The sequence below is a fragment of the Macaca fascicularis genome, chromosome 1, assembly GCF_037993035.2.
Source record: "Macaca fascicularis isolate 582-1 chromosome 1, T2T-MFA8v1.1".
NCBI classification, from domain to species: domain Eukaryota; kingdom Metazoa; phylum Chordata; class Mammalia; order Primates; family Cercopithecidae; genus Macaca; species Macaca fascicularis.
In genome coordinates, this window is record NC_088375.1 from 188,368,750 (window position 1) to 188,384,750 (window position 16,001).

A 16,001-nucleotide genomic window follows, 5' to 3' on the forward strand; every position below is an offset into this window, starting at 1 on the left:
GCCTCCCAAGTAGCTGGGACTACAGGCACATGCCACCATGCCAGGCTGTTTTTTTTTTTTTTTTTTTTGTATATTTAGTTTTGCCATGTTGGCCAGGCTGGTTTTGAACTCCTGGCCTTAGGTGATCTGCCCACCTCTGCCTCCCAAAGAGCTGGGATTGCAGGCGTGAGCCACTGCGCCCAGCCAAACCTTTTCCATATTTGTAACTCTATTCTCTGATTGCTAGCTCCCATAATCTGCAATATATTTACCTATTGGATTAATCCTCCCTATATGTAACCAATCTCCCATTGCCAGTACCACCTTTCCAGGTGCCCTATTCTCATCTTGCTTAGACTCCAATACCCTTCCACCACAACCCTACACACTCCAATTGTTTTTGAGACAGAGTCTTGTTCTGTCACCCAGGCTGGAGTGCAGTGGCACAATCTCAGCTCACTGCAGCCTCTGCCTCCCAGGTTCAAGCGATTCTCCTGCCTCAGCCTCCTGAGTAGCTAGGGCTACAGGCTGGCTAACTTTTGTTTGTTTGTTTATTTATTTATTTATTTAGAGATGGAGTCTCACTCACTGTCACCCAGGCTGGAGTGCGATGGCACAATCTTGGCTCACTGCAGCCTCTGTCTGACAGGTTCAAGTGATTCTCCTGCTTCAGCCTCCTGAGTAGATGGGGTTACAGGCATGTACCACTGCACCTGGCTAATTTTTGTATTTTTAGTAGAGACAGGGTTTCACCATGTTGGCCCGGCTGGTCTTGAGCTCTTGGCCTCAAGTGATCCATCTGCCTTGGCCTCCCAAAATGCTGGGATTACAGGTGTGAGCCACCATGCCCAGTGCTAATTATTGTATTTTTAGTAGAGATGGGGATACATCATGTTGGCCAGGCTGGTCTCAAACTCCTGACCTTAAGTGATCGACCTGCCTTGGCCTCCCAAAGTGCTGGGATTACAGCAGTGAACCACCACACCTGGCCCTCATTCCCTTTTTAAAAAATTAGCCGGGCATGGTGGCATGTACCTGTAAGTCCTAGCTACTGGGAAGCTGAGGCAGGAGGATCTCTTTAGCCCAGTTTGAGGCTGCAGTGAGCTATGATGGTGCCACTACACTCCAACTTAGGCAGTAGAGCGAGACCGTTTTTTTTTGTTTTGTTTTTGTTTTTGTTTTTTAGTGCATACCAATACCTAAACACCACAGCATTTGTTCTGGTTTTTACCTTTTCTTTTTTTGTTGTTTGAGACGGAGTCTCACTCTTGTCACCCAGGCTAGAGTGCAGTGGTGCGATCTCGGCTCACTGCAACCTCCACCTCCCAGGTTCAAGCTATTCTCCTGCCTCAGCCTCCTGAGTAGCTGGGATTACAGGTGCCCGCCACTACGCCTGGCTAATTTTTTTGTATTTTTAGTAGAGACGGGGTTTCACCATGTTAGCCAGGCTGATCTCAAACTCCTAACCTCAGGTGATCCACCCGCCTCAGCCTCCCAAAGTGCTGGAATTATAGGCGTGAGTCATGGCGCCCGGCCAAGCCCCTGTCTTTTAAAAAATAAATTTCTTTTTATTTTTTTAATTTTTATTTTTTTGAGATGGAGTCTCCTTCTGTCACCCAGACTGGAGTGCAATAGCACAATCTCAGCTTTCTGCAACCTCCATCTCCCTGATTCAAGCCATTCTCATGCCTCAGCCTCCCGACTAGCTGGGATACAGGCACCCACTACCAAGCCCACCGAATTTTAGAGAAGTTTTGCCATGTTGGCCAGGCTGGTCTCAAACTCCTGACCTCACGTGATCCACCTGCCTCGCCTCGGCCTCCCAAAGTGCTGGGATTACAGGTTGTGAACCACCTCGCCTGGCTTTTTTTCTTTTTTTTTTTTGAGATGGAGTCTCACTCTGTTGCCCAGGCTGGAGTGCCGTGACGCAATCTCGGCTCACTGCAAGCTCCGCCTCCTGGGTTCACGCCATTCTCAGCCTGCCACCATGCCCAGCTAATTTTTTTGTATTTTTAGTAGAGACACGGTTTCATCGTGTTAGCCAGGATGGTCTCGATCTCCTGACCTCGCGATCCCCTCGCCTCGGCCTCCCCAAGTGAAAAGTTTTTTTTTTTTTTTTTATTGATGGAGTCTCACTCTGTCGCCCAGGCTGGAGTGCAGTGGTGGGGTCTCGGCTCACTGCAACCTCCACCTCCCGGGTTCAGGCAATTCTCCTGCCTCAGCCTCCCGAGTAGCTGGGACTACAGACGCACGCCACCACACCTGGCTTTTTTTGTATTTTAGCAGAAACGGGGTTTCACCGTGTTGCCCAGGCTGGTCTCGAACTCCTGAGCTCAGGCAATCTGCCCGCCTTGGCCTCCCAAAGTGCTAGGATTACAGGCATGAGCCACCATACCTGGCCAAGTTTCTTACATAATTTTTTTTTTTGTAGAGGCAGAGTCTCACTATGTTGCCCAGGCTGGTCTCAAGAACTCACAGCCTCAAGTAATCCTCCCACCTCAGCCTCCCAAAGTGCTAGGATTACAGCTGTGAGCCATCTCACCTGGCTTTTTCTCTTTTTAAAAAATACAGGGTCTCAACTATGTGTCCCAGACCCAGTGATCATAGCTCAATGTAACCCCTGAACTTTGGGCTTAAGAAATCCTTCTATCTTAGCCTCCCAAGTAGCTAGGACTACAGGAGAACACCATCACACCCAGCTACTTATTTTTGTAGAGACAGGATCTCACTATGTTGCCTAGGCTGGTCTTGAACTCCTGGCTTCAAGAGATCCTCTTGCCTCAGCCTCTGAAAGTGTTGGGATTACAGGTATAAGCCACTGTGCCAGGCACAGCCCTCATCAAGACATACATACTTGATAGGTGATGGGTACATCTAATGTGTTTAAAAATTGTGGTCCACGTGTGGTGGCTCATGCCTATAACCCCAGTACTTTGGGAGGCTCAGGCAGGAGGATTGCTTAAGGCCAGAGTTCAAGACCAGCCTGGACATAGTGAGATGCCATCTCTACAAAATATTTTTTTTGGGGGGACAGAGTCTTGCTCTGTCGCCCAGGCTGGAGTGCAGTGGCGCAGTCTCCACTCACTGCAAGCTCCGCCTCCTGGGTTCACGCCACTCTCCTGCCTCAGCCTCCTGAGTAGCTGGGACCACAGGCGACTGCCACCACGCCCAGCTAATTTTTTGTATTTTTAGTAGAGACGGGGTTTCACCATGTTAGCCAGGATGGTCTTGATCTCCTGATCTCATGATACACCCGCCTCAGCCTCCCAAAGTGCTGGGATTACAGGCGTGAGCCACCGCGCCCAGCCTCTACAAAATATATATATATATATATTTTTTTGAGACAAAGTCTCGCTCTGTCGCCCAGGCTGGTGTGCAGTGGCCGGATCTCAGCTCACTGCAAGCTCCGCCTCCCGGGTTTACGCCATTCTCCTGCCTCAGCCTCCCGAGTAGCTGGGACTACAGGCGCCCGCCACCTCGCCCGGCTAGTTTTTTGTATTTTTTTAGTAGAGACGGGGTTTCACCGGGTTAGCCAGGATGGTCTCGATCTCCTGACCTCGTGATCCGCCCGTCTCGGCCTCCCAAAGTGCTGGGATTACAGGCTTGAGCCACCGCGCCCGGCCTACAAAATATTTTTTAAATTAGCTGGGAGTGGTGATGCATGCTATAGTCCTAGCTACTTGATGGCCGAGGTGGGAGGATCACTTGAGCCCAGGAGGTGGAGGCTGCAATGAGCTATTCGCACCACTGCATTCCAGCCTGGCCAACAAAGTAAGACCCTGTCCCCCTTGCTGCTCCCCACCTCCTCAAAAATAAAAGAAAATTTCAAATTAAAAAAAAAAAATTCTCAATTTATAAAAAAAGGACAGGGGGCAGGTTTGCAGATCACAGAACTTTTATTAAGATGGAATCACTGCGAATTACATAGAAGCTACCAGCCTAAGCCAAAATCCATGAGGTTCATGTGAACTTACAGTTACACAAATAAGAAACAAATGGTATATCCAAAACCATAAGGAAATATTCTGATGCCCAGAAGATGAAGGCTGGGGTGAATAAGTCCACACATTTATTTCAAGTTGTTAAAGAGTTTGTGGGCCACCTAGATAGGGGAAAGAAAAGGAGGTAATCAATTGGCAGCTTTAATGTCATGGCTTACAAGGTCCTTCAAGACCTGAAACTACTGCCTCTCTTCTCACAACTCCCCTTCTCACATATGCACGCAGCACTTGAGTCCTAGTGAACGCCCTACTTGTTTCATCTTTTATTCTTCCTTTAGAATTTAGATCTTATACATGTCATTTCCTGCAAGCCTTCTCTCAACAAGCCCCTATCCACACACAAATCTGTCCCTATTTTGCCACAGAAACCTGTACCTCCTCATCAGTGATATTAACATTACATATTAATTCAACACATATTCACAGGACATCTTCTATATGCCAGGTAGTGTTCTAAGTGCTGAGTGAGTTATAACTGTAACAAGACACATCTGTCACTTAAGAAACTTTTTTTTTTTTTTGAGACGGAGTCTCGCTCTGTCGCCCAGGCTGGAGTGCAGTGGCCAGATCTCAGCTCACTGCAAGCTCTGCCTCCCAGGTTCCCGCCATTCTCCTGCCTCAGCCTCCCGAGTAGCTGGGACCACAGGCGCCGCCACCTCGCCCGGCTAATTTTTTGTGTTTTTAGTAGAGACGGGGTTTCGCCGTGTTAGCCAGGATGGTCTCGATCTCCTGACCTTGTGATCCGCCCGACTCGGCCTCCCAAAGTGCTGGGATTACAGGCTTGAGCCACCGCGCCCGGCCACTTAAGAAACTTACAGGGTAATGAGTTAAAATGAACACATAAATAAGGTAACCTCTGATAATGGGAAATGCTAGGAGGAAAATAAATGGGAGGCGGGGCGGGGTGGAGGGGTTCAGTTAATAGTACCCTGAGAAAGTTATACCTGAGACTTACCAAAGTTTAGCACTTGTTCTACTTCTGTTTCCTATGCTGGCTCATAAACTCAGTGAATGAAGGAACTATTGTCTATCTTACTCCCAGATCCTAAACCAGTGCTTGGCTCATAAATATATGTAAATGTTTTTAGAATGACCACACAGTGGTAGGGGGAAAATCAATAGGAGGGGATATTAATTAAGGGAACAGATCATGACTTGCTTATTTTGAACATTTTTTTTTTTTTTTTTTTTTTTTGAGACGGAGTCTCGCTCTGTCGCCCAGGCTGGAGTGCAGTGGCCAGATCTCAGCTCACTGCAAGCTCCGCCTCCCGGGTTCCCACCATTCTCCTGCCTCAGCCTCCCGAGTAGCTGGGACCACAGGCGCCGCCACCTCGCCCGGCTAATGTTTTTGTGTTTTTAGTAGAGACGGGGTTTCGCCGTGTTAGCCAGGATGGTCTCGATCTCCTGACCTTGTGATCCGCCCGTCTCGGCCTCCCAAAGTGCTGGGATTACAGCCTTGAGCCACCGCGCCCGGCCTTATTTTGAACATTTCATATAAATCGTATCATATGTTATTTTTCACTTTGTGACTGGCTTTTTTCCCTTAGCATTTAGCATGTTTGCAAAGTTTATCCATATTGTAGCACATTCAGTACTTAATTTCTTTCGTTAAAAATGGTGGTAAAATACACATAACATAAAATTTACCACTTTAGTAATTTTTTCCTTTTTCTACTTTAATCTTTTTTTTTTTTTTTTTTTTTGAGGCAGAGTCTTGCTCTGTCCCCCAGGCTGGAGTGCAGTGGTACAATCTTGGCTCACTGCAACCTCTGCCTCCCAGGTTCAAGCGATTCTCCTGCCTCAGACTCCTGAGTAGCTGGCATTACAGGCGTGTGCCACCACTCAGCTAAATTTCTGTATTTTTAGTAGACACAAGGTTTCACCATGTTGTCCCAGGTGGTCTCAAACTCCTGACCTCAAGTGATGTGCCTGCCTTGGCCTCCCAAAGTGTGGGGATTGCAGGTGTGAGCCACTGTACACGGCCCCACTTTAATCATTTTTAACTGTACATTTCTGTGGCAGTTAAGTGCATTCCCATTTTTCTACAACCATACAGTCTCCTACAATCTCTAGAACTTCCAAACTTGGGAACTTTTTCATCTTACTAAATCAAAACTATATCCATTAAACAGTAACTCTCCACTTCCTTTCTCCCCTCAGCTCCTGATTACTACCATTCTACTTTCTGTCTCTATGAATGTGACTACTATTCTAGGTACCTCACAGAAGTGGAACGATACAATGTTTGTCCTCCCTGACTCTTAGTATAATGTCTCCAAGGTTCATCAATGTTGCAGCATGTGTCAGAGTTTCCCGTCTTTTTTTTTTGAGACTTTTTTTTGCATTTTGCTCTTGTTGCCCAGGGTGGTGTGCAATGGCGCAACTTTGGCTCACTGCAGCCTCCGCCTTCTGGGTTCAAGCAATTCTCCTGTTTCAGCCTCCCGAGTAGCTGGGATTACAGGCACGTGCCACCACGCCTGGCTAATTTTTGTATTTTTAGTAGAGACGAGGTTTCATCATATTGGTCAGGCTGGTCTTGAACTCCTGACCTCAGGTGATCTACTGTCTTGGCCTCCCAAAGTGTTGGGATTAAAGATGAGAGTCACTGTGCCCGGCCTGTGTCTTTCTTTATATCTCTTTCCCCTACTTAATGGTTTCTTTTTTCTTTTTTGAGACAAGGTTTGTTGCCCAAACTGGAGTATAGTGATACAATCATAGCTCACTGCAGCCTCAACCTCCCAGGCTCAAGCAATCCTCTCACCTCAGCCTCATGAGTAACTGGGTCCACAGACGTGTGCCACCACGCCCTGCTCATTTTTTTTTTTTTTTTTTTTTTTAAGAGATGGGCCCTCCCTATGTTGCCCAGACTGGTCTCAAAGTCCTGTGCTCAACTGATCCTCCGCCTTGGCCTCCCAAACTACTGGGATTACATGTGTGAACCATTGCACCTGGCCCGGTTTCTTATTTTAAATTTCTCTTTAAATAACACCCAAATTGGCCAAAAGAAAAAATTTAATAAGAGCACCATCTTTTGGCATATTTTATATACAGAATTGCATATTACCTTAAATTCTTAACAAACCTAAATTTTGGTGAAAATCTAGGAATCAAGAAATCCTACCCCAGTTTTGTTTTTTTTTTGTTTGCTTTTTTTTTTTTTTTTGAGACAGAGTTTTGCTCTGTCACCCAGGCTGGAGTGTAATGGCGCGATCTCAGCTCACTACAACCTCCGCCTCCTAGGTTCAAGCAATTCTCCTGCCTCAGCCTCCTGAGCAGCTGGGATTACAGGTGCCCACCACCACACCCAGCTAATTTTTATATTTTTTAGTAGAGACAGGATTTCGCCATGTTATCCAGGCTGGTCTTGAACTCCTGACAGCAGGTGATCCACCTGCCTCGGCCTCCCAAAGTGCTGGGATTACAGGCGTGAGCTGCTGTGCCCAGCCCCTTCTTTTTTTTTTGAGACGGAGTCTCGCTTTGTCACCTAGGCTGGAGTGCAGTGGCACGATCTCGGCTCAATGCAAGCTCTGCCTCCCGGGTTCACACCATTCTCCTACCTCAGCCTCCCAAGTAGCTAGGACTACAGGCATCTGCCACTACGCCTGGCTAAATTTTTTGTATTTTTAGTAGAGACAGGGTTTTACCGTGTTAGCCAGGATGGTCTTGATCTCCTGACCTCATGATCTGCCTCGGGCTCCCAAGGTGTTGGGATTACAAGCATGAGCCACCGCGCCAGGCCCCCTTCTATTTTAAGGTTGCATAATATCCCATTGTATATACAGAGCACATTTTTAAAAAACCTTTTCATCCATGGAGGGACACTTGGGTTGTTTCTACCTTTTGGCTATTGTGAATATGAATATGGAAATATCTGTTTAAGCCTACTCTCAATACTACTGGGTATATACCTAGAAGTGAAATTGCTAGATCATATAGTACATAATTCTATGTTTAATTTTTTGAGAAAAGAACTTGATTTTTTTTTTTTTTTGAGACAGGGTCTCATTCTGTCACCCAGGCTGGAATGCAGTGGCGTGATCATGGCTCACTGAAGCCTTGACTTCCCCAGGCTCAGGTGATCCTCCCACCTCAGCCTCCCAAGTCGCTAGGACTACAGGTGTGAGCCAGCATGCCCGGTTATCTTTTTATATATATATTTTTTGTAGAGACAGGGTTTTACCATGTTGCCCAGGCTGGTCTCAAACTCATGGGCTCAGGTGATCCACCTGCCTTGAGCTCCCAAAGTTCTGGGATTACAGGCATGAGCCACCGTGCCCGGCCTAGCTGACGGACATTTATGGTGTTTCCACTTTTTGGGTCGTATAAACAATGCTTCTATGAACATTTGTGTACAGGTGTTTATGTGAACATATGTTTTCATTTCTCTTGGGTATATATCTTCAAGTGGAATTGCTGTGTCATACATTAACTGTATGCTTAGCCTTTTGAAGAAGTGCCAGATGTTTTCCACAGTGGCTGTACCAATTTACACCTTTACTGACAGCATATGAGGTTTCCAACTTTTCCACATCCTCTTCAACACTCGTTATCTTTTTTATTATAGCCATCCTAGTGGGCAGTGGGTATAAAGTGTTATGGTAGTATCCCTGATGGCTAATGATGTTGAATATCTTTTCATATGTTTATGGGCCATCCAATTAGTTTTAATAGAAGCAACCATATCAAACTTTGCTTACGTATAATTTATGTAAAATACCTTACTGTGTTATATGTAAGAGTCAAGCAGAAGTTTACTTTTATTACTTTTGATTTTTTAAAAATAGAGACAGGATTCCCCTATGTTGCCCAGGCTAGTCTTGAACTCCTGGGGTCAAGGGATCCTCCTGCCTTGGCCTTCCAAAAGTGCTAGGATCATAAGCGTCAGCCACCATGCCCTGCCTGATAAGTGTACTTTTAAAAAACAACCCCTTGAGGCCAGGTGTGGTATCTCACACCTGTAATCCCAACACTTTGGGAAGCTGAGATGAGTGGCACATGTGAACCCAGGAGTTCTAGACCAACCTGGGCAATACAGCAAAACTCCATCGCTACAAAAAGTACAAAAATTACCCAGGCATGGGCCAGGTGCAGTGGCTCACGCCTGTAACCTCAGCACTTTGGGAGGCTGAGGCAGGTGGATCACTGGGGGTCAGGAGTTCGAGACCAGCCTGGCCAACATGGTGAAACCCTGTCTCTACTAAAAATACAGACAAACAAACAAACAAAAAATTAGCTGTGTGTGGTGGCATGCATCTTTAATCCCAGTTACTCGTGAGGCTGAAGCAGGAGAATCACTTGAACCTGGGAGGTAGAGGTTGCAGTCAGCTGAGACTGCACCACTGCACTCCAGCCTGGGCGACAAAGTGAGAATCAGTCTCAAATTAAAAAAAAAAAAAAAAAAATTACCAAGGCATGGTAGCATGTGCCTATAGTCCTGGCAACTCGGGGGCTAAGGCAGAATAATTGCTTGAACCAGGAGGTAGTGGCTGTATTGAGCTATGATCATGCCACTGCACTCCAGCCTGGGTGACAGAGCAAGACCTTATCTCAAAAAAAAAAAGAAAGGCTGGGTGCTGTGGATCATGGGATCGGGAGATTGAGACCATCCTGGCTAACGCCGTGAAACCCCGTCTCTACTAAAAATACAAAAAAAAAAAAAAATTAGCTGGGCATGGTGGCGGGCACCTGTGGTCGCAGCTACTTGGGAGGCTAAGGCAACAGAATGGTGTGAACCCAGGAGGTGGAGCTTGCAGTGAGCCGAGGTCGTGCCACTGCACTCCAGCCTGGGCAGCAGAGCCAGACTGCGCCTCCAAAAAAAAAAAAAAAAAAAGCAACCTTTTGGACCAACTACTATATATTAGACACATTTGAGGATACAAATTATTATTATTTTTTTTTGGTACAACCTCGGCTCACTGCAAGCTCCACCTCCCAGGTTCACGCCATTCTCCCACCTCAGCCTCCCAAGTAGCTGGGACTACAGGCGCCTGCCACCACGCCTGGCTAATTTTTTGTATTTTTTTTTTTTTTTTTGAGACGGAGTCTCGCTCTGTCGCCCAGGCTGTAGTGCAGTGGCCGGATCTCAGCTCACTGCAAGCTCCGCCTCCCGGGTTCCCGCCATTCTCCTGCCTCAGCCTTCCGAGTAGCTGGGACTACAGGCGCCCGCCACCTCGCCCGGCTAGTTTTTTTTTTGTGTGTTTTTTAGTAGAGACGGGGTTTCACCGTGTTAGCCAGGATGGTCTCGATCTCCTGACCTTGTGATCCGCCCGTCTCGGCCTCCCAAAGTGCTGGAATTACAGGCTTGAGCCACCGCGCCCGGCCAATTTTTTGTATTTTAAGTAGAGACGGGGTTTCACCATTCACAGGATGGTCTCGATCTCCTGACTTCGTGATCCACCCGCCTCGGCCTCCCAAAGTGCTGGGATTACAGGGGTAAGCCACTGTGCCTGGCCAATACAAATTATTTTTAAAGAACAGTCTGTTATTGAAGAGTACAAAATCCAGCTTCCCCACTGTTTAGCAGTGCATGTTGGGATGTTTATTTTTTTTCTCTGAGCCTCAGTTTCTATCTGTGAAATGGGATAATGATACCTATCTCCAGTGGAAGTAGTAAGGATTAGGCAAGATTATTTACAGGCCAGGCACAATGGCTCATGCCTATAATCCCAGCACTTTGGAGGGCCAAAATGGGAGGATTACTTGAGCCCAGGAGTTTGAGACCAGCCTGGGCAACATAACAAGGCCCCATCACTAGAAAAAATTAAAAAATAAAAAATTAGCCTCTCATGATGGCATGCACCTATAGTCCCAGCTACTTGGGAGGCCAAGGCAGGATGACTTAGGCCCAGGAGTTCAAGGTTGGCACTGAGTTATGATCATGCCACTGTACTTCAGCCTGGGCAACATAGTGAGACCCTGTCTCAAAAAAATAAAAGAGGTTATTTACATAAAATGCTCAGCACTGTACATCACATATATTGGGCCCAGAGTAAATACTCACTGAAGGGCCTTGCCCTAGCATGGAAAGATTGTCAGCACCAAGTTTTCCCTGACCATTGCAACCTTTCCCCTTCCTGACTTCAGACGGACTTACGCAATGGTCCCTTGCATGCAAGAAGTCTAAGAGCTCCTCCGTGCAATCCTCTTCTGTACGTGATCGAGAGGATACACGCTTATCACAGAGCTCTAGCCGCTCCCGGGCCTTTACACATTTCTCCAACTGCTCGCATTGCTCTCTCACTGTTGTTAGGGGATCCTGATGTAGAAATAGAAAAACAACAAAATGGGGATTTTTAGCGGAGACCCACCAAACACATATGCTTTGATTAACACAACCACCAAACCAAGGTGCTGCCTCTGAATTACCGTGCAGAAGGCCAGCTGGCAGAGCCACACTGCCGCCAGAAATGGCAGAATGCGGTCTCCCATTCAATTCTGATGCTAAGTAGTAGGGAAAAGTTTCACATTCCTGCCTTCCAAGGTTGCCAGTATGCACTGAAAGCCTCAGTCCTATCTGAAAAACAAGGTGGTAAAGGAAACCTGGCCAAACTTGAAATAGATCTATAGGAGGCCTTACTTGTTAACACGGCATTTTGGAATATGTCACATCTGAAATATCAAATCCCCTTGTCTGAGAACCAGGCCTATGCACCCCAGCTGCCCAGCTAGAAAGGCAATGCTAACATAGAGAAGGACTATCTAACAAAGGTTCCCTCAGAGTTCTTTTTTTTTTTTTTAAGATGGAATTTCGCTTTTGTTGCCCAGGCTGGAGTGCAATGGCACGATCTCGGCTCACCGCAACCTTCGCCTCCTGGGTTCAAGCAATTCTCCTGCCTCAGCCTCTCGAGTAGCTGGGATTACAGGCATGTGCCACCACGCCCAGCTAATTTTGTATTTTTAGTAGAGACGGGGTTTCTCCACATTGTTCAGGTTTGGTCTTGAACTCCCGACCTCAGGCAATCCGCCTGCCTCGGCCTCCCAAAGTGCTGGGATTACAGGCATGAGCCACGATGCCTGGCCCAAAGTTCTTTATTAAACCACAAATAGCAGATGATTGAGTGCCAGGCCCTCAAGATGCCGTCTGCTCCCTGACCACAACTGAAGAAGCCAGAACAGACTTAGCTTCCAAGGCTCACACCCCAAACACTCCAATGCACGGGAAGTATCAAAGCTTATTCCACCCCCATTATCTACAAGGTATCAAGTAAAGACTCCTTAAAATGCCCTTAGAGTTTCATGAGGCTCAAACCCTGCTTTTACTGAGATGTTTCCAAACCTGAGACAGTTCTTACCACTAATTCCTCCTCTTCCTCTTCCTCCTACAAAAGGAAAACAAAATTAATGTTAGCAGCAATTTTATGACATATTTATTCCTGATCATACTGATGTAATTACTGAAGACAGACATTGACACTGCTATTAATGATGTTATTTTGTTTTCTGTGTTCTATGATGTTTTTACATTTTAGAGGCCTTGCTAATCCTGGAGCTAATCCTGCTCTTCCAGGGCTAGCTAATTTTTAGACAGCAAACTTGCCTGCGAGCATACCTTTCATATGCAACCTAACTATCCAAAGCGCTTGTAGCCAACTGCCTCCTTTATCTTTTGTTTTGTTTTGTTTAAGAGACAGGGTCTTGCTCTGTCACCCAGGCTGTAGCGCAGTGGCGCCATCATAGCTCACTGCAGCCACAAACTCCTGGGGTCAAGTGATCCTCCTGCCTCAGCCTTCTAAGTAGTTAGGACTATCAGCACACACCACATGCCCGGCTAACTTAAACATTTTTTTTTAGTAGAGACAGGGTCTCATTATGTTGCCTAGGCTGCTCTCAAACTCTTGGGCTCAATCAATCCTCCTACCTCGGCCTCCCAAAGTGGTGGGATTATAGGCATTAGCCACTCGGCCTGGCCCTGCCTCCTTTATCTAAGTTTCATACACTAAGCTCCTGTTTCCCCTTCTCTAAATCACCCCAGGGACAAATATAGGACAACTAGGAACCAGCCCTATAAGCCAGAGCCCAACGAAATTATTCAAACCATCCAATCCTAAATTTGAGCAAGTGTACCTACCCTGCCCACCAATTCCTTCCCATAGAAACCAAGGTGCTGAGCCATGCTTCCTTCCCCTCACACCTTCTGCCTCCTGACTAGCTCGGACACTTCCCCATACAGCCCTGCATTTTTTTGTGTGGTAGATCCCTCTTTCGGGAACTTTAAGTAATAATAAACTCTTCTTTCAAAGGCAGTTGACTGCAGGTCTGTCACCTTACCATACTTGGTTAAAAGGAATCCCAGGTTCATTTCAAGACAGAGACACCATCTCACTTTCATTAACAAGAACCTAAGTGTGCTTAATACTCTCCAGTTTACAAAGCGCCTTCATATCTAATATGATTTAATTAATCACAACAGTCCCTTAAGGAAGTAATCCCAGTTTAGAGATAATAAACAGTAATTAGACATCTTCTGATACAGATTCAAGCTGCCAGATGTTCACATGGGGCCTACACAATCTAAAATATTTGTCCCAGTATTGCTACAAATAGCTAAATTTAGTCCTTACATCCCAAACCAAGTTAGGAGGAAAACCCATTGTTTTCTAGACTATGAAAAAAAAAAAAAAGAATTATGGGTTCCTCATAGAATACCCTAGTTTATTTTATTATTATTATTATTTTTTGAGAAAGAGTCTTGCTCTGTCACCCAGGCTGCAGTGGCACAATCTCGGCTCATTGCAAGCTCTGCCTCTCTGGTTCACGCCATTCTCCTGCCTCAGCCTCCCAAGTAGCTGGGACTACAGGCACCCGCCACCACGCCCGGCTAATTTTTTGTATTTTTAGTAGAGACGGGGTTTCACCGTGTTAGCCAGGATGGTCTGGATCTCCTGATCTCGTGATCCGCCTGCCTTGGCCTCCCAAAGTGCTGGATTACAGGCCTGAGCCACCGCGCCCGGCCAGAATACCCTAGCTTAAAACTGACTGCTTATTTACTTTCTTTTCTCATCTACTGCAGCGGTGGATCCTGCTGACCTTTCTGCCTCTCTGAGGCAGGCTCCATTTCTTTCTTTCTTTTCTTTCCTTTTTTTTGAGACAGGGTCTCACCTGGGTTGCCTGACTGGAGTGCAGTGACACAATCACGGCTCACTGCAGCCTGGACTTCCTGGGCTCAAACTCCTGAGCAGTTGAGACCACAGGCGTTCACCACCATGCCCGGCTAATTTTTGTATTTTTTGTAGAGACGGGGTTTGACCACGTTGCCCAGGCTGGTCCAACTCCTGAACTCACGCAACGCGCCTGCCTCGGCTGTCCTCCCAAAGTGCTGGGATTACAGGCGTGAGCCACTGCGCCCGGCCTCAGGCTCTATTTCTTTTTAGAAATAATAAGACGAGAAAAATTAAGGGATAAATAAGTCTCCAATTATTCTGAACCCACAGCCCAAAACGGCTGCCCCGAAGTGACCAGAGAACAGGCAGAAATGAGATTAGAAACAACTAGCGGCTGTGTCGCATAATGGGTAAGAGTCCCGGTTCTAGAACCGCGCTGCTTGGCTGCAGTTCCTGGCTGCACCAATATGTTAGCTGTGTGACCTTAGAAAAGATATTTAACCTCTACGCTTGTTTCCTCATCTGTAAAAATGGCACTAATAGTACCTAACACTTACTTCATAGGAATAATGTGTAGATGAAATGAATTAGGGCCGGGCGCGGTGGCTCACGCCTGTAATTCCAGGACTTTGGAAGGCCGAGGTGGGCGGTTCACGAGGTCAGGAGCTCGAGACCAGCCTGGCCAACATGGTGAAACCCCCGTCTCTACTAAAAACACAAAAATTAGCTGGGCGTGATGCTGGGCACCTGTAGTCCCAGCTACCCAGCTACTTGGGAGGCTGAGGCAGGAGAATCGCCTGAACCAGGGAGGCGGAGGTTGCAGCGAGCCGAGATCGCGCCACTGCACTCCAGCCTGGGCGACAAAGCGAGACTCCATCTCAAAAAAAGAAAAAAGAAAAAAGAAATTAATTAGTGCATGTAAAGCACTTGGAATAGCAAGCAGTCAATAAATACTTATCATAGCAGCACTCTTTCCCTAGGAAAGAGCTCCCTCTTCCATCACAGAATAACATCGTACATTTCTTCACTGTCCCCAAAGACACACACCTTCCTCAAAGAAAAGGAAATCACAAGGCCAGGTCTTCCGAACCTCCCCAATAGATATGGTAGGGATTCCTAACCTGAGCTGGGGCAAGGTGGTTTGTTTGCTCCCCAAACCTGTGAAACGCGGGTTTCAGAACATCTGACTGACTGCAAACATAGGTCATATTTTTACAAGACTTTAGTCCACAAAACATTTTCGCTCTCAAACCTTCACTACATTCACAGAATGGAGAAGCCGAGGCCCAGAGAAAAACTAGTCATCTATCTGTCCAAAGTCACCGGACGAATTCTGGGGAAAGGTCGAGGGAACTAGAGCTCCCGACCCTGCAAATCCTAGAGGGTAAACTGGGGGCTAAGAGGGCCCCGTGCGTGTTTTGGCGGGCTAGGTCTTGGGCTTCAAGACAGAGAAGAGGGTCGAGTGGATCGCCTTGCCTTACCTTCTCAGGATCTCCGGACTCGGTAAGCATCTTTCGCTCGTCCTCCAGTCCCATGTCTGGCTACGGTTCTAGATTCAACAAGAGCAGCAACAGCGGCACCTAATCCACTTCAGGATCAAGAAGGACTTGTAAGGGTCACTCAGCGGAAATCCGGCGATCTGGCCGGAAGTGCGGCATACTCATCGTGGTCGCGAACACATGCTCAGATTGGCATGTACTACCGGCCACAGGCAGGGGCTAGGGGTAGCTGATGTTTGCACCTGAGGAGACTTTGCTAAGAAACATCCCCTTAGTCCCACCAGACCCAAGTATAATTGATCTAGGAGTTCATCTAAAATAGTAGCTCCTAAGAGACTTGGAAAGTATGCTAATTTATTCGAAATTCCTTTAGCATAATTCACATTCTTCCCCATATCGATTATGGAGCCGTCCTAACTGCT

General features: G+C 46.8%; 1 protein-coding gene across 2 annotated transcripts; it reads right to left on the minus strand.

The window, feature by feature from the left end:
* Nucleotides 1–3,856: 3,856 nt before the first annotated feature.
* Nucleotides 3,857–15,713, minus strand: UQCRH (ubiquinol-cytochrome c reductase hinge protein). Of its 2 annotated transcripts, XM_045371688.1 has the most exons (5): nt 15,562–15,713; nt 12,272–12,298; nt 11,346–11,493; nt 11,074–11,235; nt 3,857–4,081 (listed from the first exon to the last, which is right to left on the minus strand). In XM_045371688.1, exons 3-5 carry the CDS (start codon nt 11,406–11,408, stop codon nt 4,049–4,051), a joined length of 258 nt encoding a protein of 85 aa, XP_045227623.1. In that variant the 5' UTR covers nt 11,409–11,493; nt 12,272–12,298; nt 15,562–15,713; the 3' UTR covers nt 3,857–4,048. The 2 variants fall into 2 exon arrangements, with proteins under 2 accessions (XP_045227623.1, XP_005543544.3); XM_005543487.3 differs by lacking the exon at nt 11,346–11,493.
* Nucleotides 15,714–16,001: the final 288 nt, after the last annotated feature.